The sequence below is a fragment of the Myotis brandtii genome, unplaced genomic scaffold (assembly GCF_000412655.1).
Source record: "Myotis brandtii unplaced genomic scaffold, ASM41265v1 scaffold45, whole genome shotgun sequence".
Taxonomy (NCBI): Eukaryota; Metazoa; Chordata; class Mammalia; order Chiroptera; family Vespertilionidae; genus Myotis; species Myotis brandtii.
In genome coordinates, this window is record NW_005367209.1 from 5,988,701 (window position 1) to 6,006,610 (window position 17,910).

At 51.1% G+C, this 17,910-nt stretch overlaps 1 protein-coding gene across 1 annotated transcript in view; it reads left to right on the forward strand.

Moving 5' to 3' along the window:
- The window catches only part of ADRA1D (adrenoceptor alpha 1D), a gene marked incomplete at its 5' end in the record, with an annotated part of 19,198 nt that continues 1,288 nt past the window's right edge, over window positions 1-17,910 (forward strand). The window contains 2 exons of the mRNA XM_005874748.2: window positions 1-832; window positions 17,765-17,910. Of these exons, the coding sequence (XP_005874810.1) occupies window positions 1-832; window positions 17,765-17,910 (978 nt within the window). The remainder of the gene's footprint in view (window positions 833-17,764) is intronic.

Sequence of the window (17,910 nt, forward strand, 5' to 3'; positions counted from 1 at the left end):
CAGAGCGTGGGCGTGGGCGTCTTTCTGGCCGCCTTCATCCTCCTGGCTGTGGCGGGCAACCTGCTGGTCATCCTCTCGGTGGCCTGCAACCGCCACCTGCAGACAGTCACCAACTATTTCATCGTGAACCTGGCCGTGGCCGACCTGCTGCTGAGCACCACGGTGCTGCCCTTCTCGGCCACCATGGAGGTTCTGGGCTTCTGGGCCTTCGGCCGGGCCTTCTGCGACGTGTGGGCTGCCGTGGACGTGCTGTGCTGCACTGCCTCCATCCTCAGCCTCTGCACCATTTCGGTGGACCGGTACGTGGGCGTGCGCCACTCACTCAAGTACCCCACCATCATGACGGAGCGCAAGGCGGCCGCCATCCTGGCGCTGCTCTGGGCTGTGGCCCTCGTGGTGTCCGTGGGGCCCCTGCTGGGCTGGAAGGAGCCAGTGCCCCCTGATGAGCGCTTTTGCAGCATCACCGAGGAGGTGGGCTACGCCGTCTTCTCCTCCGTGTGCTCCTTCTACCTGCCCATGGCCGTCATCATAGTCATGTACTGCCGCGTGTACGTGGTAGCCCGCAGCACCACGCGCAGTCTCGAGGCCGGCGTCAAGCGGGAGCGGGGCAAGGCCTCCGAGGTGGTGCTGCGCATCCACTGTCGTGGCGCCGCCTCGGGTACAGACGGCGCGCACCGAGGGCTGCGCAGCGCCAAGGGCCACACCTTCCGCAGCTCGCTGTCGGTGCGCCTGCTCAAGTTCTCCCGCGAGAAGAAGGCTGCCAAGACGCTGGCCATAGTCGTGGGAGTCTTCGTGCTCTGCTGGTTCCCCTTCTTCTTCGTCCTGCCACTTGGTAAGTGACCCCTCTCCCACCAGCCCTTCCTTCCTGAGCCTGTAGCTATGCCTTCCTGGCACCCAGGCTTGGCTGGCCTTCCCATGGAACCTGGTCCCTTAGACAGAAGTGTGGCTCGGCTTTGTTTGGGGACAAACAAGAGGCTCTCCGTGCTTGCAGAAATTGTTTCACAGGCTTCTAACTTTTCTGTCCTTACACTCCCCCTTCATTGTCATTACAATCCTGGGCTTGTTTTACACTCTGGACGCTGCTAAATATAAAAGGTCAATGGAAATCTGTGCAAGCTCATAGTATGTAACAGCAGTGTATGTGTTCACCTACATGTTAACACACACACACACACACACACACACACACACAGATATACATGTCAACCCCCAGAGGTGGGCACACAGGCAGAGTGGGCCTACATTCGTGCACGGGCAGCAAGCCCTGGCCATTCAACATGTGCGTCAGCAGGCACCAGAAGCCACCTGCTTTCTCCCAGCACTCATTCAGTTTGGGAGCTGGCCCCCTCCGGAGCCCCTCCCCAGCTGGGATCTGTGAGTGCCCTGGGCTCTAACTTCTGCAACCTCCTCTTGGAATTGGGGGAGGGGCTGTGTGGGGGTAAGAAGGAAAGGGAAGGGGGCAAACTATCAAATGGAAAGTTAATGTTGTTCGTCGTCTTTCTTAAATTTACTGAGTTTTTCAGCGCTTCTGAGAAACTTTCCTGTTTCTCCCACAAGGGTCCCTGCGGACCTGGGAAGTGGGCAGCTGTTCTGAGGGGCTTCCTCCCACACCTGAGGGTCCTCCTGGAAGCCTTGGGGCTGGGTCAGCACTGGGAGGAGAAGGGGAACAGCATTTCCGGGGACGAATTTACCCTGAGTCATTTCGCCCATGGCTGCAACCTCAGCAGGCCACGCAGGGACCTGCCCTGCCTTTCCCTGGCCTGCTCCTTCCACACTCTGCAGCTGAGTCAGGAAAGGGACAATGGCCTCCCTCCTGCTCCCCTGCTGGCTCTCTCCACACAGCGGCCAGAGTGATCTTTATACATTATAAATTAGAGTGTCACTCTCGATGAAAACCCCTCAATGCTTTCTCACTGCCCTGGGAACAAAATCTAAACTCTCCAGTATGGCCTATGAGAAGGTGACCTTCAAATGTATTATTGTCCAAACCAAAATGGGACACTAGGAATATTTATGCTTAGACCGCAGGCATGAACCCGGACAGTAGGGACAAACCCGGACATGTGGTCCCCTTCCGGTAAGGAGAGCCCGACGTGATGGGCTGCCTGCCCTCTGGCCTCATAGCTTGGCTGCCCTGCCTTTTGCTCACTGCCCCTCTGGCCCCTCTGACCCTCTTCTGGTTCCTTGCCCACATCCCTCATGCCCTTGCATTTGCTCTTCCCTCTGTCTGGCCTGCCTTGCCCAACCCCTCCTGGCTAACTCCCCATCCTTTAGGTCTCTGCATAATGTCCCCTCTTCAGAGAGGCCTTCCCAGATGCCTCAGTCTCAGGGTGTCTTTCTCTGCATTTTCTCCCTCGTGGCACAGGCTCTCTTCCTTTACTAGCTCCTTAGCTATAATCACATCTGGGTATTGCTTGGTTTGGTGTCTGACTTCCCCAACTGGCCCACAAGCTCTGCAAGGACAGGACTGTGCTGGTGGGGAAAGTCAGAAGCAGCACCCAGCACAGTGCCTGGCATGTGAAGAGCAATAGAGCACAGCAGCAAGGACCACAGGGTCTGGTACCAGATAGCCTGGCTTCGAACCCCAGCTCTGCTTCTTACTAGCTGGGTAACTTCCGGCAAATCCCAGAACCTCTCTATGCCTCTCTTTCCTCATCTATAAAATAAGGATGATGGTGATGGTTATAATGACGACCTACAGGGGTGTTAATAAGACTTTAGTGAGATATTATGTGTGACTGTAACATGGTGAGTGCCGTGTGAGCTGTTGCTTTGGTAGTGGATACTCAATATAAGATAAGAAATGAATAAATCACCGACTTGAAAGTCACTCAGCCAGAAGCTGTGGTAGGGATAGGAGAGGGATGGAGGGGGAAGGGAGAGGCAAATAGGCAGGAAGAGAAAGTCTGTGTGCCCCCCTTTAGAAACCTACCCACCCAGTATTTAGAACCACCCCCCCCCAAGCCATCACCCAGGCTTTCTTGCCCTGCCAACCAACCCCTGCTCCAGCCTTGCTCAGCTGCGCCCTGTCATCCCAGGTACCCTCATCCTCCCCCTGCCCCTTGGTTCACACCAGTCCCCTGTAGAAAATAATCAACCTGTGTGTAGACTGCCATCTCCCCTAATGGTTTTTTAACTTCTTTTCAAATTTCTAGTTACAGAATAATGCACATAAGACGAAAATAATATAGCAAGTGCCCATGTACCCATAATCACCCATATTGAATGGATGTTCACATTTTGCCATATTTGCCTCTGATCCCTGTTTCTCTCTTTTTTCAAATAGAACACAGCCACAGCTAAGTTCCCTTCTCCCGTCCTTTTTTGCTCCCTCCCTCCCCAATGGTAAATCTGGTATTTATCACTCCCACACATTTGTACTCTTCCCACAAATATCTGTATCCATAATAATAGAGAATATTGTTTTGTGTGCCTTTAGGATTTATGTAATCGCAGCGTGCCTGGTGCATCAATCTTCAGTTTGCCTTTTTCACCCAACGTGGTGTCGTTGAGATTTATCCATGTCCACGCTGGCTCATTTCAGCAGCAGCGTGGTGCTCTGCTTGAGAGTGTGCCATGGTGTGTTGATGCAGTCTCCTGCTGAGTGCTCCGTGCTTCCAATTTCTCACTGATACAATCAACATGGAAAACGGCTACTGTTTTCTGAGGTCTAGATCACGTGTCCCCCGCTTCCAGGAATTCATCCCCAAATTTCCATGGCCTTTGCCCCTGGCTGGTACACACTGCTCTTTCTTAATCCTTCCATCTCTGCTGCTCCTCACATCTGGCGTGGTAACCCTGGGAGGGGGGTCTCCCTGTCTCCACCTTCCTACTGGTCTGTGGTGTGCCCAGCCTCCCAGGGCACCTCACTGAGCCCCAGAGCAGAGCCCACGGCCGCTGGTGGAGCTGAATTGAGTGGAATCTGGCAATAGCAAACAAACAGGACAGAGGCCAAGCAGGGACACAGAATATTCCAATCGCCACGAAGTGGCTCTGAGGGTAGATCAACAGAGAGATCAGGAGGATGGAGCCAGAGGTGGAGAAAGGGTGGCCTGAGGGTTATGCAGGAGGGCCAGGAGGCCAGGAGGTCCTGACACTCCCCAGCACTGGTCCCGGCCTGGAGGAGGAAGGCACCACTGAAGGAACAGAATATTCTGAGCAGCAACTTGTGGGGCGGGGGAGGAATAGAATGTGGCATCCAGGGGGTTGGCACATCTTGATAGGAGGTGCCAGTATGTGGTGGGGGGTGGGAACTTAGATAAGAGGGTCAAGAATGGGAGTGGTTGCAGAAGCAGAAAGAGGATGGAGAGGCAAAGAAAAAAGAGGGTCTGGGGACAGAGCCTGGGGAGCCCCCACTTTGAAGAAATCAGGAGGAGGCAGAGAAGGGGGAAGCCAGGAGGACTGACACTTTTCAGCTCCCCCAAGCCCTGGTCCCACACCAGACGTAAGGAGCAGCAGGGATGAAGAGGTTGAAAAAGCAGTCGGTGCCAGAAAGGGCCATAAGCCATGGCAACAAAGGCACCCAGTAGAGCCACAGCTAGGGGTTGTCAAGCAGACCCAGGATGCTCTGTACCCACACCTCCGGACACAAAGCCAAGTGGAAGCTGCAGCTACAGCACAGCAGTGACATAGCCAGGGAGTGGCCCTGACAGCCCAGAGGGCACTGAGAGCCTTAAGAAGGGAACCCAGGGTCCCAGAGGAACCTTGGCACAGGGAGCGAGTGACTGCCATTTATAAACTGAAATGCTGTGGGTCAAGCCGGAGCAGGAGTAGAGAGAGATACAGATGGGGTGTCCTGAACCATAGGGACTCTGCGGGCCCAGGTCAAGAGCCAGGAGAGATTGGGACACAGACACCAGGCACCTAAAATCCTGAGTGGCCTGAAGAGGGGCTAGAGGTCACCCCCCACACCTCCAGCTGCCCCCTTTCCCAGTGAGGAGCAACTGCAGGACATGTGCCAGCACATAGAGAGTCAGCTCAATGAACTTGAGACATCACCTGTCGGACCCTGTGATTTAGGGCAGCGAGTTCAGGGAAGGCAGCACCTGCCTTTCCAGGACACGTGGGGAGCTGTGTAAGGAATGAGGAATACCACTCACCCCCATGAGAGGGCACTCACCTGCCTGGTGGTTCATACAGATGCCCAGCTGTGCTGTCTGCCCCGTGAAAAATGACCACACATCCAGGTTTGGCCAAGACAGCCCTGGTTATACCTGTTGGCCTGCATGATTACTAATAGTGCCCCTTTCACTCTCAGAGATGTTCCAGTCTGGACCATAGAGTATGTGGTCTCCAGTCCTTGGAGGAGGGGCTCTTGGCAGCCTGCCAATGAGAGATATGTGCCTCCTGCCCTCACCAGCAAGCTGGTGCAGCACTAGGTGCCTGAGAAAATCATAAGACATTATGTAAAGGCTCCTTCTTACAAGGTTATTTAGCCAGATGTCTAGAAGAGCCCAGACTTGTAGCATGCATATGGGGAGGGGCATCAGTTAGGACCTGCTACCTGCAGACTTCCATGGAGGACCCCCGAAAAAGGGGGGCATGACAAGGGTGGGCCAGCTAGAAATACACCTGAAAGCCTCTGCCCTGGACCCTTCACCCACAGCCTTTGAAATGCCAGTCACCTTCCCTGTAGGCAACAGGGGGACAGAGGGACTGGAGGAGCACTGTCCCGGGCAGGCAAGCACCCATCTGCAGAGAGCGCCCTTCCTCCCCCAGGCGTCTCCAGAGGCCCCATCTCTCCTGATGTTCTCATGGCAGTAGCATCCCACTGAGTCTGGCTTCGGCCTGCCAGCCACACCCAGAGGTGGACCTGTCCATTGAGACCTAGACGTGCGCGCGCGCGCGCGCGCGCACACACACACACACACACACACACACACACACAGTCCCGCCCCCTGTCATTCCTAACGGCCACAGGCAGATGCCCAGCTTACACTCTTAGCTCTCTTTTGTTGGGCAGTCACCATGCCTCACTGGCCTCCCAGTCAGCCTCTGAATGTGTAGAATATGTCGGTCGCACAAAGCAGCCCCAGAGACCCAGAGCCCACAGGCCCCTCCCAGATATACCTCCAGGTGAATAAGCTACCAGGAGGCTCTGATAGTGGCAGTCCCAGGACACACTGGGACTCCAGCCATGTGGGAGCCAGACCTGGGGTTCCCTCCTGTACTGTCAGCCTAGGTCCCCTGACCACCTCCGGATTTAATTAGGTGCTCCCTCGTGCTCCAAGCATTCCGCACACCTTTATCACAGTGCATTGTCAATATTCTTACACATACCATCAGTGAGAGGGCAGAGGAAACTGTACATATGTAGGCATAGAGGAGCGGAGGTCTTTGTCATCCTGTAGTTTGGGAAAACCTGGAATATACAATCTATGAGAAAACAGGTCACGAGATGAGGCCAGATGTCATCAACTGAATGGATAAATAAATTGTGATGTATTCATTGACTGGACTACTATACAGCTAGGAAAATAACGAACCTGATGACAATAGCAACATAGATGAGCTTCATGGACACTATGCTGAGCAAAATAAGCTGGATCCGAAATGAAAAGCTAACATATTATATGATTCTGTGTATATGACATTCCAAAACAGGTGAAACTAATCAGGATGGTGGTTGTGTGTGTGTGTGTGTGTGTGTGTGTGTGTGAGAGAGAGAGAGAGAGAGAGAGAGGGAGAGGGAGAGGGAGAGATATGGGGGGGTGGGGGGAGGAGTAGTTAACTGGAAGAGAGTACAAAGAAACTTTTCCAAAGAGCCAGGAATATTCTATCTTGATCTGGGTGGTGACTACATTAGTGTATGCATATGTAAACTTAACAAGCCATAGTCTTAGGATGTATGTACTTTATAAAACAGACTGTCAATATCTTATGCTTGAAAGAAGAGAAAGAGAGAGGGAGGAGACAGGAGGAGGCTATGAGCCATGCTGAGGAATTGGTGTCCAGACTGAGGCACACTTTGGCAGCCAGCTGTGGAGAGTAGATTCAGTGTGTGAGTCTGAAGGATGTTGGCCAAGCACCAAAGGACTCATCTCCAGAAGCTCCCAGCGGTCAGAGACACAGGGGGAGAGGCGTGGTGTGCTTCAGATCCTCAATAATGGCTATTCTATCCTGTTCCCTGGCCCAAAAGTTTGAAGAAGGGGCTGGCATTACGTCTCCTATCTATGCTTTTGTGGCACCTGGCGCAACAGTAGATGCTCAGTGTGCATAAAAGGAGGAAGTGACATAGCCTCTTCACATCCTGCCATGCAAAGGGTCTGGGTGGCAAAGCACAGCCCTCTTTTTTTTTTTTTAATTGTAGTAAGAATATAACATGAGATCTACCCTCTTAAATTTTTAAGTATACCATGAAGTATTGTTAACTAGGCACCTGTACAGCAAGTCTCTAAAACTTGCCTATTTTGTTTAAGTGAAACTTTATGCATGTTGATTAGCAACCCCCCACTTCCCCTCCCTCCAACCCCTCTTAGATTCTATGAATTTGTCTGCAGACAGACCTTGTTTCATTGCACACTTCACTTTATTTGTGCTTCACAGATGTTGCTTTTTTTTTTTTTTTTTTTTTTACAAATTGAAGGCAAGACCCTCCACCAGTAAACATGCCACAACTCACTTTATTGTGGTGTTCTGGAACCATCCCCGCAATATCTCTGAGGCGTGCCTGTATTTTAGATACCTCATACAAGTGGAATCAAGCAGTCCTTCTGTGAATGGCTGATTTCCCTTAGGGTAACAGCCCTCTATGTAAAGCCAACCATCCTTACTAGTGATGCACTGGGGATGGCCTCCCATTTGTGTGACCTGAAAAAAATTTTAAGCATAGCAGCTAACATTTACTGAATGATTACTGTGAATAAGAAACTATCTAGGGCTAGGACTTTTCCCTTTTTTTTCTTTTTTTTTAATATTATGGATAGTTTCAAACACATACTAAGTAGAAAGAGCAGTATGATGATGCCCAGGAACCTGTGACCCAGCTACAACAACTGTCAGTAACAAGGCCAGTCTTGGTTCATCTCAACCCCTACCCATTTTCCCACCACTGTGGATTATTTTGAAGAAAATTCAGACATCATTTCAATTCATCTGTAAATTCTTCAATATGTATTTCAGAAAATAACTTTAAAAAATAACCATAATCATTTATAACACAAAATAATTGTTTAACAGCATCAAATACCTACCGAGTGTTCAAATGTTGCCTGTTGCCTCCAATTTTCAGTTTGTTTAAATTAGGATCCAAAAAAGGTACATACATTGCATATGGTTGGTTTGCATCCTGTCTCTTTAATTGGTAAGATTCTACTTCACCCACCTTTATCCTTTCAACTTATTTGGTGAAGAAACCAGATTGTTTGCCTCCAGGAGTAGCCCACAGTCTGGGATTTGCATCCCCATAGTGCCATTAATGTGTTCCTCTGTTGCCTGTACCTCCTGTAAACTGTTTTTGGGCAAGAATTCTTCTTTTTTGTAATATTAAGATTAGTCAAGGCTTTAGGTTCCATCAGCCTAATCCATCCATTATAAAGTGTCCCATCAGCCTGTTACAAAACTGCTGTCTTAGCAGTCACTAACCATGGCCTGGAAACTTAAAGTGGTGATACCTGAATTCTGTCATCCCTTGTACATTTGTTTGCTGAAATTCTAAAAAGAATTTGCCACTACCTGTTTGGTTACTTGGAAGAGTCTGTACAGGAAAAGCTGATTGACCCTGACCTTGACCAAACCTTCAATTCCCTATCTTTACCTTAGTTAGGCCTCCCTCCCCAGCTACTGCCATGATCCACCACTTCACCTTCTCTTGCCATCTTAAACTCCCTCACCTCCACCCATTTCTGAGAGCCCTAGCCCTTGAATCTGGCCATTCTTTCATGTGGAACATAGTAGTAGTGTGCCAGTAAATATTTAACAATTAGCTCTGGAGTGGGGGCTAATTTGTAGCATCTTCCCATTTCCATGGTGTAACTATTCCCACTGTGATCAATTTCAAGCTACCAAAGAGACATCAGCTAGTTTGCAAAGTTCTTTGAAAATTTAACAATCAGTTCTTGTGAACCAGTGCAAGCCAGTGTCTAGCTGAGCACTTGCTAAAGAGAAATCACACTTTTCATAGGCAGGCTTCCTCCTCAGGGCAGCCTCAGAGTGGCCCCAGAAGTCCTGCATGTCCCCTATTGGCTCTGAATCTCTCTCAACCCCTTTCTGCCCTAAGGGGTCTCACTCTATCTGTTGCTGCTCAGCCCTCTCTGTCTTCACCTCTCCTCTGCATACACACAGCATGTAGATGTGTCTTGAACTTCCCCCAAAAAATGATTTGCCCTCAATCCTGTGGCTCCTTCACCCTCACCCCCCTCCCCATCTTCTCACTATAATCTTTCCTGCTTTTTACCTACTTGCAAGAATATCCTGTGCTACTTACGTCTTTTAAAAATATTTTTATATTAATCTTAATCCTAAATGTCAGAGCTGGGCCCTGGCCAGTCTGGCGCAGCTGGTTGGGCGTCATCCTGTGCACTGAAGAGTTGCTGGTTCAATTCTGATCAGGTTACATGCTGGGGTTGTGAGCTCAGTCCCTGGCAGAGGGCATGCAGGAGACAGCCAATCAATGTTTCACTTTCACATTGATGTTTCTATCTCTCTCTCCCTCTCCTTTCCTTGCTCTCTAAAAATCAATAAAATCTTAAAAAACAAAGTAAGTGTCAGAGCTGGGACTGGAACCCAAGCACTCTGGCTCCAGAGTCCTTGTTACTTCCTGCCAGGGTCAGAGGTCAGGCTAGGGCCAGGGTTCAGGTCAGTTGGCAGCCATGATTTAAGCTTTAAATCTCACTGAACCCCTCGGCCCCTCCACTCATCCCCCAGGCTCAGTTTCATGCTCCCTTATGCCCCAGGTACTAACCACAATGGTGACCTGAGCATTGCCACGGGACAAGGCCACTTCCTGTGTGACTTGATCCTCTCACAGACCCCAGGAGACCCCGAGAGTCCTTGAACCCACCCCTCAAGAGAAAGTTTCTGAGGCCCTGCTGAGCCCTGCCTCCCCCTGCTTCATGAGCTTTATGCCCACCAAAGCGTCTCCTGTGAATGCTGGAGGGTTTGTCTGCCCTTGGTGACCCACCCAACAGGGTCCTGGGCCCCTGAGAGCTGGTATTAGGGCCTCATGGGCAATGCCTAGCAGCTCAGTGCTGGGACTCCTGGACAGAGTGCCCACTACCTGGGAACCTTCTCTCCTCTGGCATAAGCACTGATCTGCTCAGACCCATGAGCCATCGGTCAGCCCAGCTCCTGAGCTGAGAGGCTCATGCTCTGATCAGGGTCCAGTTCAGCTGAGCACAAGAGCCATTTGGCAGAGACTTCAGCTTTGGGCACCCAGAGCTTGGGATATGGCTACTCCAAGGCCACAGGTCAGGAAATAATGAGTTAAGAAGAGACAACAAAAAGTAGAAAGAAGGAGGAGAAATAGGGAAGGTGGAAAGGGAGCAAAGGGGAGGGAAGAGTTGAAGGGAAATGGGTGGGGCCCAGTGTAGGACTCAGGACAGGTCTGTGACTCATCTTCTTCCCTTGGACCCCACCAGGCGGCCTCCGTGGCTCTAGGAGCTGCCCCACCCCCACTAAGGTGTAAGGGAAGGGAAGACTGGTGCAGCCTGATATTTCATAGTTGGCTGCAAGTTACGAGCAAGGCTGGCTGTGAATTCTGACACTGCGCCAAGAAAGAACGAGTTCCCCCTGGTGAGGCCAAAACAATGCTGTTAATCACACAGTCTGCCCCTTGGCTTCAGAGCTGTCACTCCTCAATGAGGCTTGGCCACATTGGTCACCACCAGCCTTAACTGGCCTCTCAGCCTCAACTCCTGGGCCTGGCCATTCCTGTTCCTCAGGAGAGGGGACTAGACTGTGATGATCCAGACTGCAAATACACACACCCCTAACCTCACAAGCTGCTACCTCAGTTTCCCCAAAATGTGTAGGCCAGCATGGCCCAGCCAACATGCCAGAGAGTGAGCTCACCTGCTGACAAGGAAGAGGCCCTGCCACTTCTGACCAGCGACGTCTGCCCGCCTTGCACCATCCTGTCTGTTGAGTAGGGAGAAGTGGACACAGATGTGCGTACTCGTGCCCTGCCTTTCCCAGCAGTCGGCAGAAGAATTGGTCCAGTGACAAAGACGTAATCCCACCATTGTAGGTTGGGAAGCAAGCAAAATGGCTTGAAGACATGTCCTTGGGTGTCTTAGGTCCGGTCCCTAGATGCAGAGCCTGAGAAGGGGGTACTTATGCAAGTGATGGACTGAGGAAGGGTCTCAGGAGGCACCTGCAAGTAAGGGAGGGAAGTAGGCTAGGGCAGGAAAGAGCTAACCCAGGATATGGTCTCAAAGTCTGGCCTCAGCCTGGTCCTACCAGAGCCCTGGAGCAAGATCGGCAGCACAGATTTGTACCACCTGGAGGCCAGGGAGCTGGATTTTCCTATCCCATATCAGTTTGTCCCTGGCTGTGAGCTGCCCCTTGGTGGGGAGGTGTCATCTCCCAGTTGAAGTAGCTCTCATTGGCTGAGGACAATTCTCCAGAGAAGGGAATACTATGAGCTTTAGCAGCCACCATTCAGTGTCTGAGGGCTGATGCACCTGGGTGAGGCACCAACAGCATCTACTTCAAACCTGAGAGGTGACTTTTGAGCAAAGACTTGGAGCCTGAGGGGAAGGAGATCGCCAAGCAGCTCTGTGGCTCCTCCTAGATGGTGGGGGTCTGTTTGGTACTCTTTCTTGAGAAGTAGCTCCCCTGAACAGCCCAGCTCTTGTGAGTGTCCTATGTGGCAGGCCCCACAGGGCACGCTAGATGCCACACAGAAGGCTAACAAATGCCACCTAGCCTACTGGAGGCAGAATTAAGAGGTGCTCAAGGAACACACAGTCCAGAAACTACTATCCCAGGGCAGGGGGTTAATCACAGAAACACTCCTAGAGAAGGTGTTTCTAGGCCCGAGTTGAAGAAGGGGAGTACTCACTATGGAGAGAGAAGGAGGGCCATCCTGGCCAGGCCAGCATGTGAAAGCCCAGAGGTGGGGATTAGGCAGCTAGTGTTTGTGGCTCTTCCAGAATCCCTGGAAGAACAAGAGAAGTTCTATTTCTATCTTTACAAGATGCTACAGGAAGACCAAGTGCTTTAGGGCTAGATTGATTCAAGTTCAGAACTTGACCCTATCCCTTGCCCTCTGGAGATAACTAGAATCTTTCTGCAAGGTGGATGCCAGTGCCATGAGAGTTAAATGAGAAGTACAGCCTGGCCAGTGTTGCTCAGTAGTTGAACGTCAACCTACAAATCAAGAGGTCATGGTTCAGTTCCCAGTCAGGGCACATGGCTGGGTTGGGGGTTGATCCCCAGTGTGGGGTGTGCAGAGGCAGCCGATTAATGATTCTCTTTCATCATTGATGTTTCTCTCTCTCCCTCTCTCCCTTCCTCTCTGAACTGTGAACTGTGGGGACAAAGCTGATGGACACAGTGAAGAGTAACTCAAATAGTACAGGAGAAGGTGATGAGTGCTGTGAAAAACAGTAGAGCCGGCTGAGGAGGTGGAGAGCACAGGGCTGTAGGGAGGACATTGTAATTTTAAATGGAAAGTCAGAGAGATCTCACTGCCTTTACAAGACTCTTCTAAGGGAACTCTTACATTTAGCGGTGGGGACATAATGAAGAAGCAGCAAAGGAAATTGACACGGAGTCAAAAATCCAAGAGAGTGGCACCTGGAAGGCATGTGAGATGACCAGTGTCCAGGTGTACAAGATAAGTGTCCTCAGGGTGGAGACCTGTGTGGGTTGGGACTGTGGGGCAAGGTGGTAGAGTGAAAAGTAGGTAGGGAAGAGGAGTCAGGTGTGGATGGAAAGAGTGGAGAGAATGAGGGTGCAGCTGTGACAGAAACAAGCTCACGGGTGACTGGTGGCTCAAGAGCACCACAGCACAAGTAGGTGATGAGCCTTGAGTGAGAGGAGTGACTCCTTTCTTACCAAGGGGGAAGAGAGAGGAGGAAAGTTTGAGCGCGTCCCCAACTTCTTTAGCTTCTGTTTTCTCTGTGAAACAGGAAGTGAGGTCAAGTGCTCTGGAGAAGGTGAAGGGGCAACCACAAGGCTTGTAGAAAAGAGTCAAGGCTCAAAGGAGCTAGTGCAGGAATAGGGGAGAGCAGACTGCTGTAAACAAAGGATGTTAAACTGAGGTCAAGACCTTAAGTGCGTTTAGGGTGAATCGCTCCAGAGTTAGGATCTGGCTGGAGAAGACATGGATGTGGGAGCATTGCAAGAGAGTTGGAGTCTCAGCCAAGCCAAGAAGGAAGCAAACAGAAAGACCTGGTGGGGGAAACCAAGGGGCTGGCAGCTCAAAGCACAGATCAGACACGGGGGAGGGAAGCTGCAGTCAGCTGTGGAAATGGGTTCTAAGTGAAGAAATAAAATGCTCAGACATGTTTGAAAAGAATCCCCCAGCTGCTGTGGAGAACAGGGTTCTGGGGCAGGAGTCCACTTGAAAGGGCACTGCATGCGGTAGCTGGGACTGTGGTGCTGGGACCAGGGTGATTACGGGATGGTGCACAGTGGGGGGATTCTGGGACTGATAGGAGTTGGCAGTGATGGGATGTAGGGTGCAATAGAGAGGCGTCAGAATGTATTGAGCATCTACGATATGCCAAGCATGGTGTGGGGAGCTTACCATTTAAGGTTGAGATAGACAGGAAACTGATAGTTACCTGCAGTGTTCTTGGCATTTAGAAGTGAGTAGATATGCTGGGGTTGGGGGAGTGGTGAGGAGGAGGGAGTCCAACTAAACTGTGCTGGCTTGGGAGGGATTGCAGGGAAAGGCTTCCAGGAGGAGGTGCCATTGGAGCTGGCACTACCAGATGGCGGAAAGAGGAAGGGCATCCAGAATGACCACGTGCAAAAGCCCAAAGGCAAGACTGAGGAGCCCGCTATGGCCAGAGGGCAGTGAGAAGTCAGTGTGGCCACTTATCTAATGCACATAAAGACAGAAGTAAGACTGCAGAGAGAAGCAGGAACCAGAAGAGGAAAGGGAGCTAGGGGGCGATGCTGGGCTCCTGGATGGAGAGGTGGGAAGGTGAGGGAGGGCATGCCATGTGAGCCTCTGGCTCCAATGACAGCTGCCAAGATGAGTTAGCACAGCTGGGCTTCATGCTTGCAAGAAAGGCTGTGGGCAACGTGGGGAGTGGGAGAGAGAGCCAGAAAAGGGGGTTGCCAGGCACTGAGAGAGTGGCCTGTCTCAGAGTCCCCAGCTGTCCATTGAGGCTTTCCTGTATCTGAGCTACAGGTGCTGGCAAAGGTGTGTGCTGGGCAGCTGGAGAGGAGTGAGGAGGCAAGACAAGGGAGTCAGCTGGTCAACCTGAGTAGCCATAACTCAAGAGTAGCTGGGGGAGGAGAAAGCTGGGAGTGGCTGAGAAGCACTTGTCCACTGATGTCCCCACAGCAGGGCAGGGACAATGCTGACAATGCCTCTGGGCAGAGGTGTGTGTGAGACTCTGCCTTCTAGGAAGGAAACAGGAAATGTCTCTTGGGAGCTACTGCTTGTGGAAGCTGGCACCCAAGGCACAGATGTCTTTTTTCCAGGCAAGATGTCTGCACGCAGTGGGCAGAGAGCAAACAAAGTTGTGGCAGATGCTGTCGGTGCCTCACCCATCTCCCTAGACCTAGACCTTCAGTGCACTAGTAGGCTAACTTCCACCCCAGCACCTGCCTTCGTCTCTCTGCCTGGGGGTTTTCTCTGCCCACCAGAGTCCCCCTTGCCCACCCACACAGTAGGCAGGAAGTATGGAGTAACTATGGGAGTGGGTGTATAGATACCTCACCCCAGGGGAGGGGGTAACTCTGAGTTTCCTGTTCTCCACTGGCTCCCAAAGCTCCCAGGCTTTTATTGGCTTTCTTGTCTTTTCTATCTCTTATTTCCCACTCCACTACCCGGGATTCACTTACCTCCCAAATTAACAACTTGTCTCGGGGGGCCTGCTTCTGGGGGAGCCTAAAGTAAGATGTCAGCAGGACACAGTAGGAAAAATGGAGGCTGCAAGGCTGTTTGAATCCCAGCTCCTTTTGTGTAAGGAATCCCCAGCTGGCGCCAGGCTCCTGTACAGGTTGGTTGAGAATAAATTAGCATGTGAATGTTTACAACAAGGCCCATGGCCATACAGTATGCCATGTCGCCTACTAATCCGAATCAAAACCACACTGATAACAATGCCCTTTGGCCAGCTTCAGACTCCTTGCTGAAAGCATAGTCCACCGATTTGTCATCCTGGGCTAAATATAAAAAATTGTGGCCTGAGTCAGAACGTTATTTTCAGCACTCTGTCTTACTTTCAGCCACTGAGGGATGCTGTTCCGAGGGCTGCTTTCCTGGAGGCTGAGGGCAACCCTGATGGACCCCATATTCCAAAGACAACTATCCAACTCCTCTCCCAGGGGATAGTGTCTCCTTAACACACCAGCCTCCCCCAAACCTACCAGGTCGAGGCTTCTGTTTCTGGCCACTCTCCAGAGCTGGGAAGTGGGTCCCTTCCAGGTCTGAGGTCTCCTCTCTCAAAAGCCACAGAAATAGGGCAAGGGGGCATGAGTAACAGAAGTATTTATTAAGAACTTGTTAAGTGCTAGACCCTGAAATTTATGAATCTTCACAAAATCCCTGCCAGACAAGTATTATTTTTTAAAAATATATTTTAATTGATTTCAGAGAGGAAGGAAGAGGGAGAGAGAGATAGAAACATCAATGATGAGAGAGAATCATTGATTGGCTGTCTCCTGCACGCCCCACACTGGGGATCGTGCCTGCAACCCAGGCAGGTGCCCTGACCAGGAATCGAACCATGACCTCCTGGTTCATAGGTCGACGCTCAACCACTGAGCCATGCCGGCCGAGCCAGAGAAATATTATTGACTGTATTTCACAGAAAGGGAAAGTGAGACTTAGCCAAATCACTGGCTCAGGGCTACTTGACCAAGGTTTGAATGGCCTATGCCGCACAATGATGCGTACTCTTCCTCTTCCTCCATGGTGTCTCTTAGCACCAGCAATTCTCTAAATGGGGGTGGGTGACATGCAAGTGGCCCACATTCAAGAGGGGGACATAGTGCCCTCCCCCAGTAGGGGACCCTGCTCTTATTTCTTTGGGGGGAAGGGGAAGATCGAGCAGGTCTCACGATTTGTCAAGGCCCCCTACCCTGGCTGCTCAGCCTCTTAGGCACCTGCAGCTTCTGCCCAGAATGGGACACTCCTGCCACCTACCCTCTGCCCCTGCTGCTGCTGAGGATGAGTGAGGCTGAGAGAGTGGCCTTCGCTCCCTGGATCATGCCTTTATGCTTTGTTGGGTGCTTTTCAGAGACATGATAGAGATGCCAGGTGACAGGTTTACGAGAAGGTCTTCCTGGCACAGCTCAGACCCTAGAGCCCACCCCCTTTTGCCTGGCACTGCTCCCTGAAAGCCATCCCAGAAGCCTTCCCTGACCATGCCCACTGGGACAGTCCACTGTCCTGCATTCTGACAGCCATGGACATTGTTTATTGAGGTTTGATTCAAGGCCCTGTCTCTCACCTGCTTAAAAATATCCATGGCTCCTCACTGCCCACAAAATAAAAGCCGAACTTCCCAGAATTTAAGGCCCTTCTGTCCCAAGTTTTCCTACACAACACTCCCAGGCCCCAGACTTGTTACCTCTTGTCCTTTCTACTCCCACACCCTCTACCCTTCCTATCCTGGCTGGCTCCTGCCCATTCTCTGAGATCCCACCTGCGTTCCCAAGATATTGGATCCACATTGCTAACAAGGGAGCAGGGCCATGTTTGAAGGGAGCTCAGCGCAGTGCCTGGCATGGGGCAAGCCTTGCTCAACGTTGGTCAGGAGTTCGTACCCTTTTTGTGCTAGGGACTATTTAAGAGCCCTTCTCAGAGTCACGCTTTCAACTGCACTAAATAAAATACAAATGTCTGCCAGTGAGGCAGATTTCATTGAACCCTTTGTCAAAATATTTTTAAGTGAAATTTATGATATAGTAATAAATGTGCTTCTACATTAAGGCACAAAACGAGACCTAGAGGTGTGTTCCAATGATCATCATCTCCAATAGTGAGGCGCATAGACAGTATTTCAAAACATCTGCAACAACTGAACGTGATAGAAAAATATCTACAGGACCTGGTAATATTAGGTTGAGCCTTAGGAAACTGCCAATGTTGCACCAGTTTCGAGCTACAAAAACTGTAATTTCATATGGTTTTGCCCAATTCTACTCCAGTTTGTTGCCTACCCTCATCATTAAAGGAAATGCTCAATTTCCGGTATTGTGAGTAAAACTAAGGATGACTCTTTTTCCCCATTTAAGTTCATGGATTCCCTGGAGTTATATCAGGGACCCCTTGGGGAGAAGTAGTTTGAGAGCCCCGAGTTCAGTGGTTCTCAACCTTCCTAATGCCGCGACCCTTTAATACAGTTCCTCATGTTGTGGTGACCCCCAATCATAAAATTATTTTCGTTGCTACTTCAAAACTTCATAAATTTTGCTACTGTTATGAATCGTAATGTAAATATCTGATATGCAGGATGTATTTAGGCGACCCCTGTGAAAGGGTCGTTCGACCCCCAAAGGGGTCGCGACCCACAGGTTGAGAACCGCTTAGCCAGGGCCCCTGGAGGTCGGGGAGGGTCGCCCCTTACCGTCCAGGGGCCGCCTGAGCCTCCCTCCTCCTGAACATCTAACCCACGTGGGTCTCTGCTCCCCGCAGGTTCCCTGTTCCCGGAGCTGAAGCCCTCGGAGAGCGTCTTCAAGGTCATCTTCTGGCTGGGCTACTTCAACAGCTGCGTGAACCCGCTCATCTACCCCTGCTCCAGCCGCGAGTTCAAGCGCGCCTTCCTCCGCCTCCTGCGCTGC